General features: G+C 43.9%; 2 protein-coding genes across 4 annotated transcripts in view; both read left to right on the top strand.

Annotated features, from left to right (window-relative positions):
* The first annotated feature begins 1,184 nt into the window (after positions 1 to 1,184).
* LOC139422973 (TLR adapter interacting with SLC15A4 on the lysosome-like) lies at positions 1,185 to 3,502 on the top strand. Of its 2 annotated transcripts, none has more exons than XM_071174508.1 (3): positions 1,185 to 1,424; positions 1,856 to 1,993; positions 2,178 to 3,502. In XM_071174508.1, exons 1-3 carry the CDS (start codon positions 1,244 to 1,246, stop codon positions 2,867 to 2,869), a joined length of 1,011 nt encoding a protein of 336 aa, XP_071030609.1. In that variant the 5' UTR covers positions 1,185 to 1,243; the 3' UTR covers positions 2,870 to 3,502. The 2 variants fall into 2 exon arrangements, with proteins under 2 accessions (XP_071030609.1, XP_071030610.1); XM_071174509.1 differs by having other exon boundaries at positions 1,390 to 1,608.
* A 1,580-nt stretch (positions 3,503 to 5,082) lies between these two features.
* LOC139422969 (connector enhancer of kinase suppressor of ras 2-like) overlaps positions 5,083 to 15,669 on the top strand; it is a 72,527-nt gene continuing 61,940 nt past the window's right edge. Inside the window, exons 1-3 of one of the 2 annotated variants that reach the window (XM_071174501.1) lie at positions 5,083 to 5,333; positions 10,032 to 10,195; positions 12,944 to 13,146. In XM_071174501.1, the coding sequence (XP_071030602.1) occupies positions 5,267 to 5,333; positions 10,032 to 10,195; positions 12,944 to 13,146 (434 nt within the window). In that variant the 5' untranslated portion in view covers positions 5,083 to 5,266. The remainder of the gene's footprint in view (positions 5,334 to 10,031; positions 10,196 to 12,943; positions 13,147 to 15,669) is intronic. The other variant, XM_071174500.1, reaches the window with a different exon arrangement.

Raw genomic sequence — 15,669 nt, 5'->3', positions numbered from 1 at the left:
CTCAGTCTATCTTATTCTTAACCAGTTTCCTTGTTATTCTTGTAGCACAATGGTGTTGCCGGACGACAGCTAGTTTCTGTCCACCTCTGAGTACATTGACTTCAATACAAAACCTAAGAGGCTCATGGTTCTCATCCTCTTCCATAGACGTACACAGTAATTATGACAACTTCCGGAAGAAGTCCTCCAACCTATCAGAGCTCTTGTTGTCTACCCAATCAAAGGATCAGAGAATGAATCTAGTACTGAAAGCATTAGCTACAGTTAGCTTGCACTGCAGTGCATAAAATGTGGTGTGAAGTTGATTCAAAGAGAGAAAGACTATAGTTGAACAGTTTTGAACAAATTAATTTCTTTAAATTGAAGGAGAAGCAAGAGAGAGCAAGAGCTAGCTAGCTATATTTTGTAGTATTTTTTAAAACTTTCACTTAGCTAGCGAATGCAGCTAGCTAGTTTAGCCTACTCAAACACTCGGCTCAAACAGGAATGCTATGTTAGCTAGCAGGCTATGGCTATCCAACACTGGAACTCTTCCAAGTCCAAGCCTTTTATTTTATTTATTACCACCGGGGCCTGCCGGTGTAACTGCTAAATTGCTTTCTGACTGTACTGCATTATCATAGCGGGTTTACTAACACCTTAGTTCTAGTAGCTATGTTGACTATGACGTTAGCTAATATGGTGACAGCGATGTAGGCTCTGTGTAGTGGTTATGATATTAAGGTTTGACTTGGAAAGGTTTTTTAGCCTGGTCACAGAGCTGATTTGTTGTGCACTGAAGTCCACAAACGAAGGGAAAAGATGAGAGGAGGAGAGCGCGTTGATGCGAGAAAGAATTATGTGGTCATGCTGTTTGTATGTGGCTGCTATGAAAGTGAACTGTGTTATCCATGTGATCAGGGCTGTATTAATTATGTCGATTCTGTTGAAAAACGTTTCTTAAACGGAAGCAAACGGAACCAAACGGGCTAAACATACCTGAATTTGTCCAACAGAAACTCTCATTTGTAACTGTTGGACTAATGATTACACCCTAGATCAGCTAGATGCAGGCAAGAGTGTGCAAGGTGTTGTTAAATGTGTCATTGTCTGTCACTTTTATTACAATTTTTTTTTTATCTTGGCCTGTAAACTTTCATTCATAGGCTATGTTGTAGCAACCTCATGATAGATGTATGGAAAATTCCAGCATCATGTAGTAGCCTAAACCTATTGATGTTACACTGAGCTACGTGAATGGAATATGAATGACAGTCATCCAATATACTGTAAAATAAATAAGGTCATGCTCATAAAACATTTTTTTGTCCCCCCTCACCTTAAACGGCACCGACCGCCACCCCGTCACATATTGTTTCAGTTCTCCTTACATTCTAAAACTGATGTGTCACATCACAGAAGGCAGCAGCTGAAGAGCAGGGGTAGTGAGTGTTCTCACTTTATTTCTGACATACTTCCTGTTTTAAACATTTGCTACTCAGATGCTCTATACAAATAGGGACAGCACAATACCGTGGCTGCTTACCAGTCAGAGACATCTGTAGCTAACTTGTAAACCTTGTATTAGTGGACAGACTGAAGAAAACATAATCTATTGTAAAAACAGAGGTAGGGATATTCTCAGTACCTGTCCTGTGTTTTATACTATTTATGTTTTATGTGACCTGGCAAAAGAATCTGAGTATTTATGTATATTTCGAGCCTGATAAGCTAATGTCATGGTAGCATAATACTTTGGGGTGGAACCAGATTAATGCTAGTTCTGGAATAAAATCTGTGGAAATACACAATTGAAAGTGCTAGTTGGTGTGGTTTGCTGCTATGTTGTGTTGAGATAATATGCACTGTTGTGTAGTGGTTGCCATGTTGGGAGAAGCCTTCATCAGAGTCTTCAGGTACAGGAAAGAGGATTGTGATTGTGATTCCACAAAGGCTCAGGAACGTCCACCACACCCTGCTCCCAATATCGTTCTGAACCAAGGTTCAATGTTAGGTAAGCATTTTGGATTTGTCTGAAATACTGCATGCCTCGCTGGATCAGTTGGTTATGCTGCATTTTAGAAGGCTCATATGAGATTAAGTGCATCCAGGCATGTGTACAATGTTTAATAATTTCATTCATTTTTGATTGAATACTTCAAATTTAAAAATGTGCTTCTGGTGTGTGGGCTGCACAGGAAACATGGATGGCCTGGTGCAGTCTGGTCCTAGAGCGACCACCAGGCCCAGTGATGCCCTCACCATCCCCAATAGCCACAGTGACGACTATGGTGACCTGGAGCTCTATCGCTCCTGGTGCTGTACCACTTTCTGCAAAGACTACCCCGACCTGCAGCTCAGAGGGGACCATGTGGGAAACAGGAGTTCAATGAGCCTGCGGCTGGAGAGTGAGGTGTTCCAAGGGCCACTTCTTCAGTCTCAGGACCTGGGAGAGCTGGAGTCCTTGGAACCCACAGGGCCTGTAGAGCCTGGGGTACAGGTGGAGTCCCAGACCCTGCAGGATGAGGGTAACCTGGTCATAGACAGCAGCATCATCACCCTGAACAGGGAACCTCTGTCCAACTCCATGCTGAACGGCTACCTGGAGAGTAAGCTGCTGGAGGTGTACAGACAGCATATGCAGGACAGCCTGGCCCGGGGCAGCTCTCCCCTGGTCCAGACCCCTCCCCAGGGCCTGGTACCAGAACCAGTGAAGCAGCTCAGCCAGTATCTCTGTCAGGACCACGGCCTAGACTCCAGTACGGCCCAGAGCATCGTCATCCACTACCTCAGCACCTGCACCGTGGCCAGCTCCAACTTCAGCTCTCCCGACCTGCGCATCTCCAACCTACGCATCCCCAACCCTGAGCCCAGGAAGAAGCCCACCTGACTGAAACCAGCAGTATTTCCACTTTGTCTGCCAACTCTAACGTACTTGACAATGCTAAAGCATTCCACTGAATCTATACTTGGTGGTCAGTTGTATTGCATTCAAGTGGAAAATTCAATTGATAATTCGGAAGGAGATCCCCTCGTTTTGTTGAATTGTTGAAAGAAATATCTTTAGAAAATGCCACAATGTCCAAAATATTTACTACATAAATGCAACCAGTTGCTATATTGTCATGCTTGGCTGCCTGAGACAATGTCAAGCTTTCGAGTTTAAAGACAAAGAGTAGAAAAACAGGGAACTGTGAGCTGATCTTGTAAAGAATCTTGTTTCTGAGAAATTATTCCTCACAGATACTGCTGATTTGAAATTATATTGTTTTAAACACAGATTTACAAAACGCCAAAGAAAAAAAATATTTTCCTAACTTGGTTGTCAAAGCAGAAAAATATTGCCACCTGCTGTCATACAAAAGCATTGCATGTTTACTGCAAGTGTCACATTGCATTTTGACAAGAAAGATATTACACAACATCTGTGCCAGATAAACATATCATGCTGTGCCACATTTCTAATGCGTTTTAATCTTGAAAGCGACTGAATAAATAATAAATATTAATATGCTAAAGAACTGAGTTATTGCAGTCATGTCTTGTGGAGAATAAACTGTATTGGCCATTGGAATGGGGGTTGCAATTGACTATAATATACACTTACTTTTTTAGCCATGGTGGGTTTATATTTTGCCTGAGTGAGCCTCTTGATCTTAATTTGTAAAATATCTATCTGGATCACTGGCATGACTTGTGGGTAGGTTAATTTCAGAATTCTCAGCAGGGATGTATGGCTGTCAGGCTTTACGTGAGTGTGACTATGTGATAGCATGTGTTAGGTATGCATGCATTTTTCTTTCAGTTGGGTGCATCTAATGTGTAAAACAGTATTGAACAACATTAAGCACATGTTTAGTCTAGGGGTAGGCTATGATGGACAATCTGGACATTGCTAGTGATCATAGTGGCATGCTGCTTGGGAACTAGACTGAGAGGATTAACAGTAAACCAGTGTGTCAGGAGTGAGAGCCAATGCCACCACTTCACACCCTGTCGGGAGCCACTGGGTCATGCAGCAGCCATGCCAAGGACTATTAGCATGGCACTGTTTGAGCAGCAGAGGAGAGGGTAATGGTTAGGGAGAGTGGTGGCCATGTTTGTGTGTGTATGTGTGGGTGTGTGAGTGTGTGTGTGACTATTCCCATACCTCTGATCATTTTCCATAAGAAAACGTTGAGGTTTATTCCATTTATCACCATGAAGTGAAACCTATGGGGAGACTTGAATAAAGATACAAGAAATGGCCAGATCTTCAAAGAGTCAGTAACAGGCTTAGCAGGTACAGTATTAGGTAAAGATGTGTCATCATGCTGCCCAGCATAGCAAGGGCTCACACAGTGTGCACACACCATAAATAGTTGATTATAGTTGTAATGGTGACTATTGACTATAGCTTAATAATTATGTACTACATTTACTTTCCTAATAATTAAGCATGGGGGCATCAGAAAGAAGTGATTAATTAGCACACATCCCACCATTTGTCATGATGTGATGTGGTTTTACAGTAACTGAGGTATATTGTAACTAACTTTAAAAACGACTTGGACAATCAATTGTCTTTCATGTTTTGTTTAATAATAATTATTTCAATTTAGAATCGTTACTTTAATTGCAGGGTGACCCAGTTTCATATGGTTTCCCCCCATACTGTATCCATACAGGCTTGATGCAGGCATCACTAGTTTTCTATTGGTTAAAACACAATAGATTCGTTTCGGTTCCAACTCAAATGGGCTGGAAATGACGTCAGTTAAGGAGGTGAACATATTTCTGATAATAACGGTATTATAAGTGGAGATATTATATTTAACAGAAATGTCCATTCGAAAAATAATGCATCACGCTCAGCTGCCATTGCTTCTCTATAAAGGCGTCAGGTAATTATGTATTATTGCACCATTCCTTCTGTCTCTGGAACGAAGCATGTGATGCTGCGGTGTGCAGGGGAGGGAGGGGTTGCAAGACTTTCTCACTCAGAGAGAGACTCGCTTCTCCACACAGTGGTCGGCAGGTACTTGTGTGTGTGTGTGTGTGTGTGTGTGTGTGTGAGAGAGAGAGAGAGAGAGAGAGCGAGAGAGAGAGATGGGCGGGGGAGTCGTTTCTGTGAGCGCGTGGACTGCACCATCGCATTCCTTACCCAGGATACTGTCACCAGCCATGCCTTTACCCAGTAAGGTGCACCTGTGCTATGTGTTCTCTTGTGTACCGATACAACATTTCTGATTTTTAACACGATTTTCACGCCCGATCAAGTCCTCGTTTGAAGGATTTAAAGACATCGATGATGGCTCTGGTGATGGAACCTATAAGCAAATGGACACCCAAGCAAGTGCTGGATTGGATGAAAGGTAATGCTTATACAACATGTTTATTTTAATTTGCTTGACAGAGTACATTTAGAAACGACTAACATGGATATGTGCACATTTTTTCTATTTTCTCTAAATGACTTGTTCAATGGAGGTGTTATGAGCTAAAACTGTGCTATTCCTTGCATTGAAACATTGAACGTGTGCCATTTTGTGTATCCAACACTGATGGAAGCTCTATTTAGTGTAATTATCACCCTGGCCTGATAGGCTACGCATTTCTAGACAACCAACCAGATACTGAGACCAACGCATTACGTGTAAAACAATCAGTTGACCTATATAATGTTCACATTTAGATTACCTCATACCATAAAGACAGGTGCTCTCTCTGTCTCGCTCTCTCCCACACTCTCTCTTTCAAACACACACACACACACACACACACACACACACACACACACACACACACACACACACACACACACACACACACACATGCACATATACACACACACACATACATACACACACACACAGGTTGAAGAAGTGTTGGCAACAATTGAGTTATTCGCAAAACTAGAACCATGGACATCTGATAATGTGTTGACCTAGACAATGATTCACATTACTACATTGATACTGCAATTCAGCATTGTGGATATGGATAGGGAACATATTGCAGGTTGCAAGTTAACTGTACAGCAGCTTTTGCAACACAGTAGTCAATCTGATCTTTTAGATATGCTGTTATACTGAATTCAAAATGGTTGGCGTTATGCTGTTCAGTATGTTTTAAAGATGCCTTATGTTCAAGAGTTTTAGTCAAATTCTCCACTATCTGCCATAACATTAAGATTTTTATGAGAGAAAACATACTTACCTATAGTTTTTTTATTTATTATGTTGGCCAACAGTACAGCTGAGGTGAAATAACACTTAGGTAAGACCAAATGGATGACAAAATGATTGTTGCGCTATATTACCTGCTATAAACAAATTGTGGGCACCGTTACTTTAGTAGTGGCAGACTTCTGTCATTCAGAAGGCGAGACGCTGACTGACAACAAATTCTTTATTTTCAGCCTTCATTTAGAAAAAAATGAGGATGAGGAGCTAAATGTTTATCTAAATGTTTAAATAATGTTCCAAATAAAGACCTAGTTACTGTAACATCCGAGCACAGGTTTGATTTACAGTTTTTCACAACTGCTTACACAAGTTTTCAAAACTGTCTCCTTTTTTTCAAAACTCTACACACAATTCCCAAAACTGCACATACAAAATGCAAAATGGCTCATATCTCCTTCCAAATGTAACACTGCATTCAAAATGCCATAAACACATGTCAGAATGAAGCATTTGCATCAAATGGCAAACACTGCTTTCATAATAGTACATTTTTGGATATACCATGTAAACACTGTTGTTCTAAATCTAAAGCTCTTGGGTCTTTCATAGGCTTATATCTACATTTCAATACAATGTTCTACAGTGAAAGTAATCTGCTGAGAGGGGTAACAAGCACACTGTAAACACCAATGCAATGTAGAAACAGAAAATATTTAGTAAGCCAAACATTACTGTTGCATACAGTAGCATACAACAAAACCATAAACATATGTAAACCAAAAGTATATTCTTTAGGGGGCAGTCCAGGAATTTGTAGGGGAGGGGGCTACGCTTCGTTTCTTCTCCGGCCTTGGTCTGGCCACAATACTTCGTCCACATCACAAGATACGTTTTCTCTTGCCAAACATAGAGGGACGTATATCCTAGCATGGCGTATCCAACCTTGGACAGAGGCAACCTCTAGGGCCCCACATGCGTCCTCCATTGCCTGGAGAAGCGGCATGCGGGCATAGGGTTGGCGATCATACACTTTCCAGCGCCAGGCTGAGAATAATTTCTCTATGGGATTTAGAAAAGGTGAATATGGGGGTAGGTACAAAACTACAAATTGTGGATGGGTGGCAAACCAGAACAGCCCGGTGAAAACTAACATTGTCCCATAAAACCACAAATCTAGCAGGCTCCTGATCTGGATCAGGGACAAGCATTGTGTATCATTGCATCCAGAAAAGTGAACATATGGCCAGTGTTGTACAGACCCAGTGTGGCATTGTGATGGAGGACCACCTGGTGAATAAGTGTAGCATTTTGATTGGTTGTGTTTGGAAAAGGAAAGCAAGTCACTTCCTGTTAGATGTTTGTGTTTTAGGTAGAGAATTGTGTGTAGTGTTTTGAAAAAAGTGTTTCATGCAATTGACAACTGAGTTAAAGGCTGAGAAATAGCTTATGGTTTTGGATATTTGGTGTGTAGTTTAACACTTTGAGTGAGAGGTTTCAAAAATCGTGTGACATGAAAAGATTTTGTGTGTAAGCAGTTGAAAAAAACTGTAATAACTTTCTCTCTCACCAGGGCACAGGGATTTATTTTAGGTCTACTATCATCCAACTAAAGGAGATATGATGTGTCAACACAGACATGGTTTATGTTTTCCCACGTACTGTACACAATAGTTTATGCCAGCCAAGTGTCAGTCCAGAAGTGCATAGCCGTGCTTGCCTCTGGCGCCACTGTCACAGATGTGTCTCCAGCCTTCGCACCAAGGGCAGGGCTCGCCTACGGCACAACTTCTGTGCAGCTGATACACAACACAACTAGGAACTTCAGTTCAGTCTCAAATCCTCCACACCAAACACCATGGGAAGTGCATAGACAAGTGACATCTATGTCATCTGTTGTCATATTAAAGTTGAGACAGAGGATGCTGATAGGACAGTTGAGAAATGTCTTTGTGCTGTCACAGCTGTACAGAATATTCACACAGGATGATATTGGTATGCTATTGGTTGCTTTGGCTCTCTTCTTCTTGAGGGGTTCTTGAGAGGTGGTCAGTGGACACAGTCGTAAAGTGAGGGGAACTCCACTCAATAGAGACTTTTGCTTCTCACCTGATTTTTCTAAAGGAAAGATCATTAGGGCAATAGAGATCCTATAGTTGTGAAAATTGTAATTTTATGATTAGGAGTTTGCACTTCTTATTACAAAGAACAAAATCTAAATATTAGGCGTTACCTACACAAGTCTGCACACACACCAATGCATCAATTGAGGCATTCAAGAAAAACTAGCACCATGGACAGCGAACCTGCCTTGGTAATTCTGCCTTACATTGATACTACGTTCCAACATTGTGGTTCGAGGTAGAGCAGTTGGCAAGCTAGTTGAACTGTACTGCATCTATTTCATAACAACTATTTGCTGTGTATGAGAGTAGGTTCAATGCCCATGAGAGTAAGAGGGAGGGACTGACCTGTTTTTGAGGGCATTGAGGGCTCAGGATTATTCCCTTGAGTAACATGTAATTTAGTATGAATATTAGATACTTGTCTTATTTCATTTTGTGATAGGTCTGAGGGCAATAATGAAGTACTGCTGATAATTCACTTCTTCAAGGGGGCTTACCTCTTGGTCACCCGGCAACTGTTGCCATGGAGCCTTGATAGCTAGAGGAAAGCAACAGAATGGAAATCCCACATGCAGCAAGCTCTCAAATGAAAGCAGCCATTCATGATCATTAGATGGATACATGAACTTGTGCGCACACACATGCACATGCACACACAAAGAAACACCACACATACTTACGCAATCATGCTTTCATAAATTTCACTCCCACGAACATAGGTCATGGACCTGTCTCAAGGCTACGGACCTGTCTGTGTGCTCAGAGAAACAGAGGACTAGGCAGCAGCACACAACACGGCAAGACAAGTGTTTGCCACATACAAATGGGGAACTTAGTTCAGATGATTCACCTGACTATGCAGAGCCATCTAGATACAGCATATGTCTTTGAATGTACCATCCTTTGATCTACCTAGGCTAATTTGTCCCGTTAAATGCCTGTGTCCATGGATGTGTGTGTGCTGTGCTGCGGTGTTGACATGGCCCAGCCAGTGTGTGTAATGTGGGTCAGCTCTGTGCTGTGGCCCGCTCCGCTCCGCGGCCAGAGAGGACTCATCTCCCGGGAGCCATGGATGGATGCTGTGGTTGAAAGCCGAGACTCTGCTAGTCTGCTCTGCTACACCTCTCTCTCTCTGTCGCTCTCTCTGTGCTGCCTGGACCGCTGTACATGGCTCCAACACAGAATGCTGCAGAGGACTCTGTGTGTCTGTGTGGCTCTGCTGTGCTCTGATAAGGATGGCTTTAATACGATGTGGTGAGAGCAGTTGATCTCCTAGACTAGTCCCATTTCTCTCTGCTCTGCTCTGCTCTGTTCTACACAAAGAGCAGGTCAAATAGTAGACTGGATCTGCTCAGTTCTCTGGAGTTGAAAGAAAAGTATGTTCTCTCTGCTTAGAGGGTAAGAGCACACTCAGGACTTGGAACATGTTTATGGTTGGAAGCATGCTTCTGGTATTATGTAGGAACTAACACACAAAGTGACTGAAATGGAAAATACTTTTTTAGTAGCTCGGGAGGGTTTTGATATGCATCTTTTTTATTACAGCAATTACTCTGAATCTGCCAGTCACACTGCATGTTATACAACTCTGTCATATTTATGCCTTTGAAAGGTATATAAACCATCACAACCCACATCCTATACACCTAGCAAATGACTTGGATGTTGACGGTAAAGGGGACAAATACATACTATTAGAACAAAGGTGTGCTTAATTAACATAGTTTCCCCCCTCATGCTCTCTTGCCTGTCCCCCATGCAGGCCTGGATGACTGTCTGCAGCAGTACATTAAGAACTTTGAGCGGGAGAAGATCAATGGGGAGCAGCTGCTCCACATCACTCACCAGGAGCTGGAGGAGCTGGGGGTCACCCGCATCGGACACCAGGAGCTCATCCTGGAGGCCGTGGACCTACTCTGTGCTCTGGTGAGGAATCGTTCGAGACATAAAGAGTTGGAGTCAGGAAGGATGGTCAGGAGATAGGGCTGTAGAGTTCGAGGTCTGGTGCACAGACATGATGGAACAACTTTACTATCGATGACTTCCTGTGCAACCAAGCCAGTGCAGTCAAGGTGCTTGAACTGGAAGAACACAGCAGACATGCAGGAGATGTCCAGCTAGTTGCCAGATCTGTTTGTGCACCATTTGACAGAAAAGGTATGGCAAGGCATGACAGACAAGATTGAAGTTCAGTAAAACTTGTCCCTTTATTATAAAAAACAACATGTGTTTCATCTACAGTCGTCATCAATGTTATTTGCTGAGTAGGGGAGGGTCATGTACAGTGCTCAGTAAACAGGGCTAAAAAGGCTAAGGCGAGAGGCTACGGTGATGATTTGTGTTCGTTGGAGCTAAAGGCTAATTCAGATTCATTGGTGATATATTCTTGTACGGGCAGATAGAGGTGGAGCGGCAGGAGCCTGTGCTGTGTACATCAGTAAGGGTGGCATGAAGTGGGTGTCGTTAGCCTTGGTGTATGATGAGTCATACAGAGAGAGTTAGGCGTGGGCCTGGGAAGAGCCCTGTTAGAGCAAGCTAAGAGCTGTGTATTGATTTGACTGAATCAGAGAGGGGCCACACAGCACACGTCCTCGCTGATGGGCTGGTAATGGATCCATAGGCCTAGAAAGCAGCAGTTGGTAGGGAGTGTGTGTGTGGGGCTGCCTGTGTGTGCGGCGTGTGTGGAGCTAGCTGAGGTTAGTGTATGATTCGCTGTGACAGAGCGGCCCGCAGCAGAGCATCATTAGAGGCTTGGGAAACGTGCCTGGACTGCCTGAAACCCTGTCTGGCCAACATCTCCACACCCACACACATGTAATCTGTGTCTGTTAGTTAGACGGTCCGGTGGGGGCTGCCTGGGTGTGTGTGTGTGTCAGAATTTTATTTGTGTGTGTGTGAATGTTGAGAAGACTGGATTGTTCACATAGGGGGCTATAATATAGGTGTGCGACTGTGTGTGTTTGAGTGCGTGAACGTGCGTGTGTGCATATGCGTTAACACAGTATAGTGTGTGTTCTGCATCTCATCTCCAGCATGGTGATGTGCTGTGATTCTCATTGGCTGCTGGGACATGTCCCCATTGATCCTGGCAGAGTGCATTAGAGCTGAACATTGCGTCACTGCTGAGAGGAGGCTGACATGAGTAATGACTGCACTGGGGGAGAGCTGCAGGTGGAGGGGCCGGGAGGGACAGGACACGCACACACGCCCACTCACTCACACACACACAGCCTTATCACATGGCCCGTCCAAAATGGATGTCAACTGAATAGATGTCAGTCTCTCTGCTCTGCTTGCGAAAGACAAGCCTCTCAACAGATACATTTTAGGAAAGAATCTCTCCTTCGTGGGTTGATTATGTGAGTGTGATGGATTGAAAGAAAATGCTGGCTTAGTGTCAGTGTGACTGCTGACTCACTTTGACATCAAACTGAGGGTTGCTTGTTGCTGGGAGTTAGATAATTGTTCATCAGTCGGCAGTGACCAGACAGACAGAGACAGGGCTCTGCTGCTGAGTTGTTGAGGCAACTGGGGTTTTACTCCCATTACATTACAGCAATCAGAGGAAAGTGTCCTCTCCATGCAGTGAAGCCTCTCTCTGCCTGAATGGCTCACTGGAAGGAGACAGCAGGGAAATGGCTGAGCTGGTCAGTACTCACCACCACCTAGCAGCATAATAGTGTGTTTCCTCTACAGTGGGTCGACTGCCAAGACAAGGCATTATTATAGTGTTGCTTAGCATATGTTTATGAATGTAAAGTATATTTATCTCTCACCCGCCTTTTGTCTCGTCATCCTCTGCATTGACGTATATAACCGACTAGTGATGGAGAAGCCCCCATAAAGGCTATCAGAAAGCAGCACATTACTTTGATATTTTTAATGAAGCAAGAGGAAAATCAATAAGGGAAGAAGGAGCTATGGAAACACTGGGCTTGGTGTAATTAAGAGTGACAAAGCCAGGAGTCACCATGGCAACCGGGCTGGCTAAGCTACATAGTCATGAGTTAGACAGGAAGGAGGCATTTCTCCATGGTGACAGCGATGACTGCTAACAAGACCTACAGAATGAGAGACAGCTATTCACACACAGGCACACATCTCCAACAGACACACCATTGTGACGAGTTACGTACACACACAACCTACATTCCGGTTAGAGTGGAATACGGCATGATGCTCTGTACACTTTAACCAAAGTGTAGCAGAAGAGTGGTCTTTATTGTGTCTCTGATGAGGCAATCATCCATTTATGTTTACTTGAATAACTTGATCAAAAAGATACAGCTCCGTCAACCTGGTTTGGTTGATAAATGAAGAGGTAAAGATGAGATTATATTACTGGAGGGACTTTGTCTCTATTTATCTCTGTCATTTAGATCTCATATCCACTATAGATTTGCTATAGTACTGTTTTGTATGAGCTTTCAAATACAAGGACCCCACTGGACACAGACATCAATTCAATGTATAATCCGCGTTGGGTCAAAGTAATTTCCTTGAAATGATGTGGAAACAGCGCTGATTCAACGTTGACTGGCACCACAATGTCCATGCAAGTTACTGTTATTTCTCCCTGTGTCCACATTTTCTTGACGAATGACATCTTAACTTTAAAGTTAAACACTTCTGGGAGCGTACTGAACCATGAGGGTACTGTACTTTTTGTTCCAGAACTATGGACTGGAAACTGAGAACCTGCGTACCCTATCCCACAAGCTTAATGCTTCAGCAAAGAACCTACAAAACTTCATCACAGGGAGGCGTCGAGGCGGCCATTATGACGGCAGGGCCTCCCGCAGGCTGCCCAACGACTTCCTCACCTCTGTGGTGGACCTTATCGGAGCAGCCAAGAACCTGCTGGCCTGGCTGGACAGGTGGGTGTTACCTCGGGGGGGGGGGGGGGGGATAGCATAGAAGATGAGAGAGCGAAGATTGTGACAGCGCATGACCATCTGGGTAGGAGCTGAGTGGCTTGGGTTGGAGGAAAGGGAGACAGAAAAGGAAACAAAGTAGTGATCAGAGACCTGGAGGGGGGTTGCAGTGAGATTAGTAGACAAACAGCCTCTAGTAAAGATGAGGTCAAGTGTATTGTCGGCCTTGTGAGTGGGAGGGAACTGGGAAAGGGTGAGGTCAAAAGAGGCAAGGAGTGGAAAGAAAGAGTTGGAAAGAAATTAATCGAAGGTAGACGTCAGGAGGTTGAAGTCACCCAGTACGAAGAGAGGTGAGCCATCATTAGGACATTAGCTTATCAAGGTGTCAAGCTCATTAAGGAACTCTCTAAGGGTACCTGGTGGGCGATAGATGAAAACAATGTTAAGCTTGAGTGGACAAGTGACAGTGACAGCATGGAATTCAAATGAGATGGATAGGTGAGTGAGGGAAAAATAGAACATTGACCTAGGAGAAATGAGCAGCCCTGTGCCACCACCGCGACGGCCAGATGCTCTCGGACTATGAGAGAACATGTAGTCAGATGAAGAGGGAGCTGCTGGAGTAGCAGTGTTTTCTTGGGTTGAGCCATGTCTCCATCAAATTCTAGGGACTGAATAGGCTGAGATGAACTGTGTTCTTGACCGCAGATCGGCAGTTACAAACGCTGCCAGAGACCAGTAATTCCACATGGGTTGTGCATGCAAGGCACACTGAATTAGAAAGGTTGCAGCCAAGAGGTGGGGAGCGCCTGTAAAGCCTACAGGGAGAGGAGCGAACTGGGATAGAAAACACACACACATAGTTGGCAAAGCTACAAAAGAGCAAAATGAGATCTGAAAATACTAGGTCAAATAATCAAGTGCGAGAGTGTTGTGGAGCCTTCCTTTCTATCTTTCCTCGAAAAACTCGGCAGAACCATCTTTGTTTCGGCAACAGTCTTTGTTTTGGCGATAGGCTATGGCGGCGATGGACTTTGTCTGCGCCGCTGAGAATACAGGGGACACTGAAGTACTAACAATAATTGCCTTGCAGAGGTGTAGAGCACCCCTCCCGGTACTAATTGCTGATTGCTGAGGAGAAACCACTCCCCCTCCAATACAGCCACTGTTTATGAAAACCACAACAGTCAGAAATGTCCCTGCCCCTTAATCCTGGTTGATGTGTCCACAATCATCTGCAAGTTATGAGCAGTCAGCAGTTCACGCACCAAGTAGGCTACTGGGGAGACAGGCAGCACTTAAAGTAGATGTCCCTAGCTAGCAAAAAGACAGTACTAGACAATAACAGATTAAGACAAAAATGATACTTATCACTCCTGGAGATATCAGGAGTCCTCTAGCTATTGAATGAAACACGCAAGGTCCAACTGAAATTTGACTTGGCCTTTAAAACCAACCCCTCTGAAAGACACACATACATACACATACAGTGCATTTGGAAAGTATTCAGACCACTTGACTCTTTCCACATTTTGTTACGTTACAGCCTTATTCTAAAATGTATTAAATTGCCCCCCCCCCCCCCCCCCCCCACACAAAGTTCTACACACAATACCCCATAATGACAAAACAAAAAACAGGTTTTTAGAAATTTTAGCAAATGTATAAATATATTTTAAAAAATGAAATATTACATTTACATAGGTATTCAGACCCTTTACTCAGTACTTTCTTGAAGCACATTTGGCATCAAGTCTTCTTGGGTATGACGCAACAAGTTTGGCACACCTGCATTTGGGGAGTTTCTCCCATTCTTCTCTGCAGATCCTCTCAAGCTTTGTCAGGTTGGATTGGGAGTATCACTACACATGCATTTTCAGATCTCTCCAGAGATATTCGATCGGGTTCAAGTCCAGGCTCTGGCTGGGCCACTCAAGGACATACAGAGACTTGTCCCGAAGCCACTCCTGTGCTGTCTTGGCATTGTCTTGGTTGTGTGCTTATGTTCACCTTCCAACAGGACAACGACCCTTCGCCCTAGTCTGAGGTCCTGAGTGCTCTGGAGCAGGTTTTCATCAAGGATCTCTCTGTACTTTGTTTCGTTCATCTTTCCCTCGATCCTGACTAGTCTCCCAGTCTCTGCCGCTGAAAAACATCCCCACAGCATGATGCTGCCACCACCATGCTTCACCGTAGGGATGGTGCCTGGTTTCCTCCAGACGTGGTGCTTGTCATTCAGGCCAAAGACTTCAATCTTGGTTTCATCAGACCAGAGAATCTTGTTTCTCATGGTCTGAGAGTCTTTAGGTGCCTTTTGGCAAAATCCAAGCAGGCTGTCATTGTCCTTTTACTGTAGAATGGCTTCCATCTGGCCAACCTACCATAATGGCCTGATTGGTGGAGTTCTGCAGAGATGGTTGTCCTTCTAGAAGTTTCTCCCATCTCCACAGAGAATCTTTGGAGCTCTATCAGAGTGACCATCGGGTTCTTGGTCACCTCCCTGACCAATGCCCTTCTCCCCCGATT

The sequence above is a fragment of the Oncorhynchus clarkii genome, chromosome 12, assembly GCF_045791955.1.
Source record: "Oncorhynchus clarkii lewisi isolate Uvic-CL-2024 chromosome 12, UVic_Ocla_1.0, whole genome shotgun sequence".
Lineage (NCBI taxonomy): Eukaryota > Metazoa > Chordata > Actinopteri > Salmoniformes > Salmonidae > Oncorhynchus > Oncorhynchus clarkii.
The sequence above is the reverse complement of the archived record's forward strand: the minus strand, read 5'-3'. Positions and strand labels throughout refer to the sequence as shown.